Source organism: Ranitomeya imitator, chromosome 10, assembly GCF_032444005.1.
Source record: "Ranitomeya imitator isolate aRanImi1 chromosome 10, aRanImi1.pri, whole genome shotgun sequence".
Taxonomy (NCBI): domain Eukaryota; kingdom Metazoa; phylum Chordata; class Amphibia; order Anura; family Dendrobatidae; genus Ranitomeya; species Ranitomeya imitator.
Window position 1 is genome coordinate 87,967,051 of NC_091291.1, and position 13,603 is coordinate 87,980,653.

General features: G+C 55.5%; 1 protein-coding gene across 3 annotated transcripts in view; it reads left to right on the top strand.

Annotated features, from left to right (window-relative positions):
* Positions 1-4,358: 4,358 nt before the first annotated feature.
* The window catches only part of ARHGEF12 (Rho guanine nucleotide exchange factor 12), a 195,814-nt gene continuing 186,569 nt past the window's right edge, over positions 4,359-13,603 (top strand). For all 3 annotated transcript variants that reach the window (XM_069741781.1, XM_069741782.1, XM_069741783.1), the window contains exon 1: positions 4,359-4,648. In XM_069741781.1, the coding sequence (XP_069597882.1) occupies positions 4,617-4,648 (32 nt within the window). In that variant the 5' untranslated portion in view covers positions 4,359-4,616. The remainder of the gene's footprint in view (positions 4,649-13,603) is intronic.

Here is a 13,603-nt window from a genome sequence, read left to right on the forward strand (position 1 = left end):
GTCAGGATGGGGAAGATTATTATAGGAAGAGGTCAGGATGGGGAGATTATAGGAAAAGGTCAGGTTTGGGGGATTATTACATGAGGAGGGCAAACACGCATTTCTTTATAAGATCTACAAAGTTAAAAGGGCCCATACATCTGACCAACATAGAGGTGGGGGGGTCCAGGTCCATATTTTGCACCGGGCTCATCAGACTCCAACTATGCCACAGACTACACCCAACACACCCAAATACTTTTTTGGTTACCACCAATTATCATCCTTTTTCCTCCATCCAGATAAGTTTTAATTTACACGTTAAAAAAGCTGTGTTTGCTCAATGGGGTTGAATACAGTCCTAGGAGACTGAAAAGTAAGTTATACCCACACTTTCCAATCTATTATAGACTCTTCAGTGTTGAGATTTGAGGCGAACAGGAAATCAAATTTTTGGGGAAAACTTGGCGAATATGATAAATTTGAATTTTAAGCAATGTGATCATTGCAACTGGTACATTTTTAAGAAGTTACTTTGTTAGACTGGACATTTTGGGACGTGACGATGACATGTGCTTAATTTTTTTCATTTCTTTAGTTTAAATGGGGTGAAAAGAAATGAGGTATTTGGGTTTTGATATATTTTTAAAACATTCTAGTTTTAGTCTCATTAAGGGACTTGAACCTGTGAGTGTGTGACCACATAGTATATGTTGTGATATCTCTGTATCGCTGCAGTATATAGAAAAATGAGGGTCTCCAGCAGGCGCACAGCCACCACCATATCCCAGTGCTTACAAGCGACAGGAGCTGTGGAGCTGCACTGACATTTACGTATCGTGGACAGAGACTGACAACAGAATTTATTTACTTTGGCTGATGGTGGCAGTGTCCTCCGACTGATGGTGGCAGTGTGCTTTGGCTGATGGTGGCAGTGTGCTCCGGCTGATGGCGGCAGTGTGCTCCGGCTGATGCAGGCAGTGTGCTCCGGCTGATGACGGCAGTGTGCTCCGGGTGATGACGGCAGTGTGCTCCGGCTGATGGTGACAGTGTGCTCCGGCTGATGGCAGTAGTGTGCTCTGGCTGATGCAAGCAGTGTGCTCCGGCTGATGGTGGCAGTGTGCTCTGGCTGATGCAAGCAGTGTGCTCCGGCTGATGGTGGCAGTGTGTTCCGACTGATGCAAGCAGTGTGCTCCGGCTGATGGTGGCAGTGTGCTCCGACTGATGGCGGCAGTGTGCTCTGGCTGATGGTGGCAGTGTGCTCCGGCTGATGGTGGCAGTGTGCTCCGGCTGATGGTTGCAGTGTGCTCCGGCTGATGGTGGCAGTGTGCTCCGGCTGATGGCGGCAGTGTGCTCTGGCTGATGGTGGCAGTGTGCTCCGGCTGATGGTGGCAGTGTGCTCCGGCTGATGGTTGCAGTGTGCTCCGGCTGATGCTGGCAGCGTGCTCGGGTTGATTCTGGCAGTGTGCTCCAGCTGATGACGGCAGTGTGCTGCGGCTGATGGTGGCAGTGTGCTCCGGCTGATGGCGGCATTGTGCTCCGGCTGATGGCGGCAGTGTGCTCCAGCTGGTGCTGGCAGTGTGCTCCGGCTGATGACGACAGTGTGCTCCGACTGATGGTGGCAGTGTGCTCTGGCTGATGGTGGCAGTGTGCTCCGGCTGATGGTGGCAGTGTGCTCAGGCTGATGGTGGCAGTGTGCTCCGGCTGATGGTGGCAGTGTGCTCCGGCTGATGGTTGCAGTGTGCTCCGGCTGATGCTGGCAGCGTGCTCGGGCTGATTCTGGCAGTGTGCTCCGGCTGATGATGGCAGTGTGCTGCGGCTGATGGTGGCAGTGTGCTCCGGCTGATGACGGCATTGTGCTCCGGCTGATGGCGGCAGTGTGCTCCAGCTGGTGCTGGCAGTGTGCTCCGGCTGATGGTGGCAGTGTGCTCTGGCTGATGGTGGCAGTGTGCTCCGGCTGATGGTGGCAGTGTGCTCTGGCTGATGGTGGCAGTGTGCTCCGGCTGATGACGGCAGTGTGCTCGGGCTGATGGCGGCAGTGTGCTCCGGCTGATGGCAGCAGTGTGCTCCGGCTGATGGCGGCAGTGTGCTCCGACTGATGGTGGCAGTGTGCTCTGGCTGATGGTGGCAGTGTGCTCTGGCTGATGACGGCAGTGTGCTGGGGCTGATGGCAGCAGTGTGCTCGGGCTGATGGCAGCAGTGTGCTCTGGCTGATGCTGGCAGTGTGCTCTGGCTGATGCTGGCAGTGTGCTCTGGCTGATGGCGGCAGTGTGCTCTGGCTGAGGGCGGCAGTGTGCTTCGGCTGATGGCGGCAGTGTGCTTTGGCTGATGGCGGCAGTGTGCTCGGGCTGATGGCAGCAGTGTGCTCTGGCTGATGCTGGCAGTGTGCTCTGGCTGATGGCGGCAGTGTGCTCTGGCTGATGGCGGCAGTGTGCTTCGGCTGATGGCGGCAGTGTGCTTCGGCTGATGGCGGCAGTGTGCTTCGGCTGATGCTGGCAGTGTGCTCCGGCTGATGCAGACAGTGTTCTCCGGTTGATGTTAGCAGTGTGCTCTGGCTGATGGCGGCAGTGTGCTTGGGCTGATGGCGGCAGTGTGCTCCAGCTGATGGCGGCAGTGTGCTTCGGCTGATGCTGGCAATGTGCTCCAGTTGATGTTAGCAGTGTGCTCCGGCTGATGGTGGCAGTGTGCTCTGGCTGATGGTGGCAGTGTGCTCTGGCTGATGGTGGCAGTGTGCTCTGGCTGGTGGTGGCAGTGTGCTCTGGCTGATGGTGGCAGTGTGCTCTGGCTGATGCTGGTAGTGTGCTCCGGCTGATGGTGGCAGTGTGCTCTGGCTGATGGTGGCAGTGTGCTCTGACTGATGGTGGCAGTGTGCTCTGGCTGATGGTGGCAGTGTGCTCCGACTGATGGTGGCAGTGTGCTCTGGCTGATGGTGGCAGTGTGCTCTGACTGATGGTGGCAGTGTGCTCTGGCTGATGGTGGCAGTGTGCTCCGGCTGATGGTGGCAGTGTGCTCTGGCTGATGGTGGCAGTGTCCTCCGACTGATGGTGGCAGTGTGCTTTGGCTGATGGTGGCAGTGTGCTCTGGCTGATGGTGGCAGTGTGCTCTGGCTGATGGTGGCAGTGTGCTCTGGCTGATGGTGGCAGTGTGCTCCGGCTGATGGTGGCAGTGTGCTCCGGCTGATGGTGGCAGTGTGCTCTGGCTGATGGTGGCAGTGTGCTCCGGCTGTCCACAAGATGGGTGATAACTTACTGATCGTGGGGATCCAACTGCTGGGGTCTGCACCGACAGGACGGGGCAGCAGGTCCGAACGCCGCTCCATCAGTCTCTGTGGGGTGCTGAGCGCGGCTCTTTCCAGCTGCCCCATAGAGTGAATGGAGCGGTGGTCTGTGTCAGACCGGCTGCTCGGCTCTGGCAGCACTATAAGTGCCCCATGATGACAGTCGGTGCAGTGGGGATTGGGGATTAATCGTATTAACCTAGGTAGTGCATTCCAAAGAATTGGTGCAGCACATGTAAAGTCTTGGAGACGGGAGTAGGAGGTTCTGATTATTGAGGATGCTAACCTGAGGTAATCAGCGAAGTGGAGGGCACGGGTAGTGTGGTAGACTGATACCAGAGAGGAGATGTAGGGTGGTGCTGAGCCATGGAGTGCTTTGTGGATGAGGGTAGTAGTTTTGTACTGGATTCTGGAGTGGATGGGTAACCAGTGTAATGACTGGCACAGGGTAGAGGCATCGGTGTAACGGTTGGTGAGGAATATGATCCTGGCAGCAGCATTCAGGACAGATTGGAGCGGGGAGAGTCTGGTAAGAGGGAGGCCGATTAGTAGAGAGTTACAATAGTCCTAGTGGTCGGGCCCTCACCGATCAGTAAATTAGCGCCTGGCGATAACTTGGTCTCACAGGACAACCCCTTTAAGGCCTGTGTCGTCCAGTACGTGTTCTGGAGGCTGCACTCCTGCACACATACATTATTGGCAGGCTCCAGTGCTATCAGGCAGTGCAGGCATTTCTGTCAGTAATTCCATTCATCAGAGACAAACACCAGACATAATTGGATGTGGGATGAATATTATCATTCAATGTAAAAATATAGATTTTAAAGCAAAAAAGTCTCATAAAATAGAAGTTCCTGTATGATCAGCGCGCATGCGCATTGTGTCTGTTTTCAAAGCAGTGGCATAACACCGCGAGACGCGGTAACAGCGCCGGCAGGCGGAGCTCTCGCCAATAAGCTTTTCCTGCCGACAACCCGTGTAGCCCGCAATTGGTGGTGACGTAACAGCGCATGCGCAGTTCACAACAGGGATTTGCAACAAGAGGAACTCACCTAGGCGAACGGCGCATGCGTCGCCTGTTCTAGCTTCGCGAGATTTCCTCGCGCATGCGCGTTGAGCACGATGAGTCCCGGAGAGGTGCTGGTACTTAGTACCCTTGAGTACCGGCAGAAGAAAACTCTTGGTTTGGTGACTTTTTCCGCCTAGCGCTCCGGCCTCCATGTCCTCAGTGCCCCTATGAGCTGCAGCTTGGAGTTTCCATCCCCCTGCGGGGCGGGAAGACTGACCCCGAGTCCCCGAGTCCAGCGAGAGTGCAACTAACATGCAACTTGGCTGAGAGAGGAGAGCCCCGAGGAACCCAATGAGCGGAATACAGTCTGCGGCCTCGGACAGGTGAGAACCGGGGAACCGGCTGCTGGGGAGCGTACGGGAGGACCGGGGGAGAGGGGAAGTGCGGCTGCTGGGGAACTTATGGAAGGACCGGGGGAGAGGGGAAGTGCGGCTGCTGGGGAACTGATGGAAGGACCGGGGGAGAGGGGAAGTGCGGCTGCTGGGGAACTTATGGAAGGACCGGGGGAGAGGGGGATGTGCGGCTGCTGGGGAATGTATGGAAGGACCGGGGGAGAGGGGGATGTGCGGCTGCTGGGGAACTTATGGAAGGACCGGGGGAGAGGGGGAAGTGCGGCTGCTGGGGAACTTATGGAAGGACCGGGGTAGAGAGGGATGTGCGGCTGCTGGGGAATGTATGGAAGGACGAGGGGGAAGTGCAGAAGCAGGGGAACGTATGGAAGGACCGGGGGAGAGGGGGATGTGCGGCTGCTGGGGAATGTATGGATGGACCGGGGGAGAGGGGGAAGTGCAGCTGCTGGGGAACTTATGGAAGGAGAGGGGGATGTGCGGCTGCTGGGGAACGTATGGAAGGACCAGGCGAGAGGCGGAAGTGCGGCTGCTGGGGAACTTATGGAAGGACCAGGGGACAGGGGGAAGTGCGGCTGCTGGGGAACTTATGGAAGGACCGGGGGATGTGCGGCGGCTGGGGAACGTATGGAAGGACCGGGGGAGAGGGGAAGTGCGGCTGCTGGGGAATGTACGGGAGGACCGGGGGAGAGGGGAAGTGCGGCTGCTGGGGAACTTATGGAAGGACCGGGGGAGAGGGGAAGTGCGGCTGCTGGGGAACTGATGGAAGGACCGGGGGAGAGGGGAAGTGCGGCTGCTGGGGAACTTATGGAAGGACCGGGGGAGAGGGGGATGTGCGGCTGCTGGGGAATGTATGGAAGGACCGGGGGAGAGGGGGATGTGCGGCTGCTGGGGAATGTATGGAAGGACCGGGGGAGAGGGGGATGTGCGGCTGCTGGGGAACTTATGGAAGGACCGGGGGAGAGGGGGAAGTGCGGCTGCTGGGGAACTTATGGAAGGACCGGGGGAGAGGGGAAGTGCGGCTGCTGGGGAACTTATGGAAGGACCGGGGGAGAGAGGGATGTGCGGCTGCTGGGGAATGTATGGAAGGACGAGGGGGAAGTGCAGAAGCAGGGAAACGTATGGAAGGACCGGGGGAGAGGGGGATGGGCGGCTGCTGGGGAATGTATGGAAGGACCGGGGGAGAGGGGAAGTGCGGCTGCTGGGGAATGTATGGAAGGACCGGGGGAGAGGGGAAGTGCGGCTGCTATGGAACTTATGGAAGGACCAGGGGAGAGGGGAAGTGCGGCTGCTGGAGAACTTATGGAAGGACCGGAGGAGAGGGGGAAGTGCGGCTGCTGGGGAACTTATGGAAGGACCGGGGGAGAGGGGGAAGTGCGGCTGCTGGGGAACTTATGGAAGGACCGGGGGAGAGGGGGAAGTGCGGCTGCTGGGTAACTTATGGAAGGACCGGGGGAGAGGGGGAAGTGCGGCTGCTGGGGAACTTATGGAAGGACCGGGGGAGAGGGGGAAGTGCGGCTGCTGGGGAACTTATGGAAGGACCGGGGGAGAGGGGGAAGTGCGGCTGCTGGGGAACTTATGGAAGAACCGGGGGAGAGGGGGAAGTGCGGCTGCTGGGGAACTTATGGAAGGACCGGGGGAGAAGGGGAAGTGCGGCTGCTGGGGAACTTATGGGAGGACCGGGGGAGAGGGGGAAGTGCGGCTGCTGGGGAACTTATGGAAGGAGAGGGGGATGTGCGGATGCTGGGGAACGTATGGAAGGACCAGGGGAGAGGGGGAAGTGCGGCTGCCTGGGGAACGTATGGAAGGACGAGGGGGAAGTGCAGAAGCAGGGGAACGTATGGAAGGACCAGGGGAGAGGGGGATGTGCGGCTGCTGGGGATCTTATGGAAGGACCGGGGGAGAGGGGGATGTGCGGCTGCTGGGGAATGTATGGAAGGAGAGGGGGATGTGCGGCTGCTGGGGAACTTATGGAAGGAGAGGGGATGTGCAGCTGCTGGGGAACGTATGGAAGGACCAGGCGAGAGGCGGAAGTGCGGCTGCTGGGGAACTTATGGAAGGACCAGGGGAGAGGGGGAAGTGCGGCTGCTGGGTAACTTATGGAAGGACCGGGGGAGAGGGGGAAGTGCGGCTGCTGGGGAACTTATGGAAGGACCGGGGGAGAGGGGGAAGTGTGGCTGCTGGAGAACTTATGGAAGGACCGGAGGAGAGGGGGAAGTGCGGCTGCTGGGGAACTTATGGAAGGACCGGGGGAGAGGGGGAAGTGCGGCTGCTGGGGAACTTATGGAAGGACCGGGGGAGAGGGGGAAGTGCGGCTGCTGGGGAACTTATGGAAGGACCGGGGGAGAGGGGGAAGTGCGGCTGCTGGGGAACTTATGGAAGGACCGGGGGAGAGGGGGAAGTGCGGCTGCTGGGGAACTTATGGAAGGACCGGGGGAGAGGGGGAAGTGCGGCTGCTGGGGAACTTATGGAAGGACCGGGGGAGAGGGGGAAGTGCGGCTGCTGGGGAACTTATGGAAGGACCGGGGGAGAGGGGGAAGTGCGGCTGCTGGGGAACTTATGGAAGGATCGGGGGAGAGGGGGAAGTGCGGCTGCTGGGGAACTTATGGAAGGATCGGGGGAGAGGGGGAAGTACGGCTGCTCGGGAACTTATGGAAGGAGAGGGGGATGTGCGGATGCTGGGGAACGTATGGAAGGACCAGGGGAGAGGGGGAAGTGCGGCTGCCTGGGGAACGTATGGAAAGACGAGGGGGAAGTGCAGAAGCAGGGGAACGTATGGAAGGACCAGGGGAGAGGGGGATGTGCGGCTGCTGGGGAACTTATGGAAGGACCGGGGGAGAGGGGGATGTGCGGCTGCTGGGGAATGTATTGAAGGACCGGGGGAGAGGGGGAAGTGCAGCTGCTGGGGAACTTATAGAAGGAGAGGGGGATGTGCGGCTGCTGGGGAACGTATGGAAGGACCAGGGGAGAGGGGGAAGTGCGGCTGCCTGGGGAACGTATGGAAGGACGAGGGGGAAGTGCAGAAGCAGGGGAACGTATGGAAGGACCAGGGGAGAGGGGGAAGTGCAGCTGCAGGGGAACTTATGGAAGGACCGGGGGAGAGGGGGAAGTGCGGCTGCTGGGGAATGTATGGAAGGACCGGGGGAGAGGGGGAAGTGTGGCTGCTGGAGAACTTATGGACGGACCGGAGGAGAGGGGGAAGTGCGGCTGCTGGGGAACTTATGGAAGGACCGGGGGAGAGGGGGAAGTGCGGCTGCTGGGGAACTTATGGAAGGACCGGGGGAAAGGGGGGAAGTGCGGCTGCTGGGGAACTTATGGAAGGACCGGGGGAGAGGGGGAAGTGCGGCTGCTGGGGATCTTATGGAAGGACTGGGGGAGAGGGGGAAGTGCGGCTGCTGGGGAACTTATGGAAGGAGAGGGGGATGTGCGGCTGCTGGGGAACGTATGGAAGGACCAGGCGAGAGGCGGAAGTGCGGCTGCTGGGGAACTTATGGAAGGACCAGGGGAGAGGGGGAAGTGCGGCTGCTGGGGAACTTATGGAAGGACCGGGGGAGAGGGGGAAGTGCGGCTGCTTGGGATCTTATGGAAGGACTGGGGGAGAGGGGGAAGTGCGGCTGCTGGGGAACTTATGGAAGGAGAGGGGGATGTGCGGCTGCTGGGGAACGTATGGAAGGACCAGGCGAGAGGCGGAAGTGCGGCTGCTGGGGAACTTATGGAAGGACCGGGGGAGAGGGGGAAGTGCGGCTGCTGGGGATCTTATGGAAGGACCGGGGGAGAGGGGGAAGTGCGGCTGCTGGGGAACTTATGGAAGGAGAGGGGGATGTGCAGCTGCTGGGGAACGTATGGAAGGACCAGGGGAGAGGGGGAAGTGCGGCTGCCTGGGGAACGTATGGAAGGACGAGGGGGAAGTGCAGAAGCAGGGGAACGTATGGAAGGACCAGGGGAGAGGGGGATGTGCGGCTGCTGGGGAATGTATGGAAGGACCGGGGGAGAAGGGGAAGTGCGGCTGCTGGGGAATGTATGGAAGGACCGGGGGAGAGGGGGAAGTGTGGCTGCTGGAGAACTTATGGACGGACCGGAGGAGAGGGGGAAGTGCGGCTGCTGGGGAACTTATGGAAGGACCGGGGGAGAGGGGGAAGTGCGGCTGCTGGGGAACTTATGGAAGGACCGGGGGAGAGGGGGGAAGTGCGGCTGCCTGGGGAACATATGGAAGGACGAGGGGGAAGTGCAGAAGCAGGGGAACGTATGGAAGGACCAGGGGAGAGGGGGATGTGCGGCTGCTGGGGAACTTATGGAAGAACCAGGCGAGAGGCGGAAGTGCGGCTGCTGGGGAACGTATGGAAGGACCAGGGGACAGGGGGAAGTGCGGCTGCCTGGGGAACGTATGGAAGGACGAGGGGGAAGTGCAGAAGCAGGGGAACGTATGGAAGGACCAGGGGAGAGGGGAAGTGCGGCTGCAGGGGAACTTATGGAAGGACCGGGGGAGAGGGGGAAGTGCGGCTGCTGGGGAATGTATGGAAGGACCGGGGGAGAGGGGGAAGTGCGGCTGCTGGGGAACTTATGGAAGGACCGGGGGAAAGGGGGGAAGTGCGGCTGCTGGGGAACTTATGGAAGGACCGGGGGAGAGGGGGAAGTGCGGCTGCTGGGGATCTTATGGAAGGAGAGGGGGATGTGCGGCTGCTGGGGAACGTATGGAAGGACCAGGCGAGAGGCGGAAGTGCGGCTGCTGGGGAACTTATGGAAGGACCAGGGGAAAGGGGGAAGTGCGGCTGCTTGGGATCTTATGGAAGGACCAGGCGAGAGGGGGAAGTGCGGCTGCTGGGGAACTTATGGAAGGAGAGGGGGATGTGCAGCTGCTGGGGAACGTATGGAAGGACCAGGGGAGAGGGGGAAGTGCGGCTGCAGGGGAACTTATGGAAGGAGAGGGAATGTGCGGCTGCTGCAGGGGAGCGTACGGCAGGACCAGGGGAGAGGGAATGTGCGGCTGCTGCTGGGGAGCGTACGGCATTATATACCTGCCATACATTGGGGGACACATGTAATAACAGACCCCATTGCTGTGTATATATATCATTCTGTTGGGGGGTACCTGTTATTACAGCACGGCGAGTCCTCACCATTATAAAGCCTCCTATACCCGGGAGCTGCCCTGTAATACTATAATAGTGAGTCCTCCTGATTATAGGCCGGGGCGGTGATGCTGGCAGTCTGGTGTAACCTGGAGCTTTCTTCACTTGTTGGGAAAGTTTATTGGCCACGTTTGAAGGAAGATCTGTCACCAAGTCAAAAATGTCCAGTTTTTGTCGTCTTCCCATTGTTTCCCTGAGTTTTCCCCTTTTTTCTTTGTAAATACACCGTGGTTTCATAGATCTGGGCCTTTTTATTTAGTGCAGTTTGTCATGATCTTTACCAAGGGGCGCTGGCTCACCAGGTACAGTAATTCTGCAGAGCAGCCTAAAGATGCCTCCGAGCATCTGTGATCACCGGAAATTAGCACTAACTAAAAAGGGGGCAGAGGGGAGGAGAGCAAGAGCCCAAGCTGCCACCTCTGGTCCGGTGACAGTTCTGTCCCCAGTTGTGGCCCGCTATTGTGTGTAATAGTGACAGTCCAGAGTCGGGCACACTTCTAGCCATGCCAGCGATGCGTCTGGGCGCTGGTATTGTGCGGACCTCCATATTCTTACATGTTACATTTGTCGTCCGCTATCTTCTGCATTGTAGCAGTCTCTGCCCTGAGCTGGGTGTTGTGCGGAGACCTGTGGTCCGGTCCTATTGTACAATTATCCATCTTACATCTTCATCTGGTGCCAGATAATGTTAGGATGTTGCAGTCTCCCATCCTTGACTTCTGAGCCAAGTGTCAGTTTTCATTGATTTTTGGTCACAACATTGGTTCATATCACATCTCTATATATAATTGTCAGGTTAGAATCGGGCCACCATCTAGTACTGCATAATTTCTGTGCTGGTTGAACCATTACTGGAAACAGAGATGCAGAATTTTGTGTTATTATTCTGTTTTTTTCAACCTCCTTTAAATGTGTATTGTAGTGCAGCGGGGGTGGCACAGTGTGATAGATAGGCAGGGGCCATAGATAACTTCAAAGCAAATGTCTTTAATGTCCAAAACTTACAAATGAAAAACAAACAGTATCCTTCAGATCACAGCCGGGGCATCAAGACAGTCCGAATCTGAGACCTGTTGCCGTGGGCGACTGCACCACTGTGTAAAGCTGATGGGGCACCAGTCATTTGCTTCCCTTGGCTCTGTGTTAACTGCACACTTGAGCTGAATGTTGCAGAGCCACCTGCACTGCAGTTTGCAAACCAACACTGACTTGGGCCACTTGTAATACCCGGTCTGGAGAGAGCGAACCGTATCCTGGGGGATACATATCGACCCTCGTATACAATCCCCCTCACAGTATGAATTATTAATGGGGTTTGTGTATTTCTGCAGCCACAATCCGCAGAGGTCTTGATGCCGTAGGATGTCATTGTAATGTAGCTGATCGTGTTCTGACACTGACACCTACTCGCACACTGGATTTACAAAGGATCACAACTGACGACACTGTGACGTGCCGGCTGTAGCCAGTGAACGGCCACACGTCAGTTGCTGCCTAAACCAGACATCTGCTCTGATGGAATATTTATCAGCTTTATTGAAACCGTTACTAGTATACTTCTGTCGGCACATGATTAGTGTTCTGTATGAAGGGGGCTGGCTGTGTAGCACAATCAGTAATTACTCTGCTTCTCTGACACAGCCAGTGCATGGAGATGAGGAACTGCTGTAGTTGTAAGAAGTCAATCTGACCCCAGTCACTTGCTGGTAAAGGGTAGTTGTGAAGTTTCATCTTCAGGAGCACATTGCTCCTCGGCCTCCTGGCTTCCTGTTTGCGGAGTTCAGTGCGCTCCTGAAGATGGACACTTTGGTGGCTGCAGCATCAGTGTATCACAGAGACGCTAAACCCGTCCGGATTGTGCTCCAGCTGGGTGGAACAAAAGTGAAAATCCCAACACTCTTGAGAATGAAGAGGATTTGTTGATACAGAAACAATGGCAAATGCGCTTGTTTTTATAAGCACTTTACAATTTATAACCATTAATTATGGGGAGCCAACCCCTTTAAAGAGGACCTTTGGCCAATTTGAACATATGTATTAAACTAGCCTCAATATACTAGTGGCTGCAGAGCTGAATAATCATAGATTTTAATTTCTCCTCTCTGCTATGAAGATATTATCTTGCAAAGTTTAGTTTATAATTTTAAGTCTGAGATTACCAGAGATTTCTCTTTAGGGGGCGTGTACTTCTTCCCTTGTATGATGCTGGCCAATCATAAGCAGACAGCAGCATAGAGGGAGAAATAAGTCAGGCCTCCACAATAGCTTAGGACAGGTTTCTCAGTGTGAGACATGTAATGACAGACTGCAGAGCTGTGAGTGATTACATAGTGCCACGAGTATGGCAGAGCCTCCACCACAGTCCTCCGAAACAGGATGTCCTCAGGAGTTGGCGCAGCGCTCACTTACCAGATCTTCTAGCACTGCTGATGTTCAGAATCAATCACAAAGCAGTGACCGCAATGTTTTCCACCCGCAGCTTTTGTTACCGTCCTCAGATCATTATCACTCACCCTGCTCCCGTCACCGCTCCCTCCTGGTGATGTTTCCTTTCAGTGAAAGAAGTTGTGGGGCAGCAGAAGCTGTCGGGGGCATCACTTGCTGACAGTGTCTTGTTCATCTTGATGATGTCTCCTTTCAGCATCCCCCTTAAAACATCACAAGAAGTAAAGTACGGTAAAAAAAGACGTTAGAGGGATTTTCTGTATAAAGAATAGTTGGGAGTTTTCTAATAAAGCAAACTGCAAAAGAGCTTAGAGGGTAAATATTCATGTTTACAGGGCATTATATGTATAGGACAACCTCTCTTACAAATTATAACCTACAATTTACAAGCTAATATCACTGCAGCAAAGAAGAAAAAACCAACTAGGTTGTCCTCATCTCTGCAGCCTGGATGCCATGATGTGGGCAGGTAACATGCCCAAAGCGGGGAAAGCTCCGCTTCACAGTACAAGCCCGAAGAGGAGCTGCCAGGGCTGGAGGTAGAATCTAGAATGAAAGCACTGATGAACTTATGGAGGTAAAAATGGATTAGTGCGTTTTGTGTATTTCTAGAAGCGCACAGCTGGACACCATTTTTTAGGGTGCAGTCACACAGGACCGAGCTGCAGCTGCAGAATTCGGGCCAAATCCTATGGATGTCATTGTGGAAATGGTGTGGGGAAATCTGCAGCATCGTTTGTGCTCCTCTATTAAATCTGTCTTTTTTCTTTCACCCCAAATGCACTTTAAAAAGGTTAAACAGAGGGTTTAGCCCCTATAACAAGCACGGTACCTGTTACTGGTATGTTACTGGTACACTACCTGAGATCACGTCTAATACATATGTAAATGAGGAGGCTTTGGTGCACAATTATGGCTCCTCCTCTGTATATTGGGGCCCTTTGCTGACTTCTGATTGGCTCCACTCACTTCCCAGAGTGCCACTGCCTGATTGCTGCTGGCGTTTGTGGCTGCCCTCTCACACACTGGCCGGGCACTCTCTGCCCCCTGTCCATCTTCTGATGCCACTCTTTGTGTTGGCACGATACACCCAGAAGTGCAATCAGGTTACTTGTGTTTTTTCATTGTTTTGAATGCTTTTTTTCTTTTTTATCATGGGTTTTTGAAGCTGCGGTTTGTGTGTCGTCTTGGTATACTTTGTTTTAAATAAAGCTGCATTGATTTTGATACTTTGTGGCATTTAACATTGACCACTTTATTGATGGTCAGCTGTGGATTACTTGTGTTTTTATGCGTTTGTGCCTTGGCAATGCAGTAAAAAGGCATATAATAATAATAATAATCTTTTATATAGCGC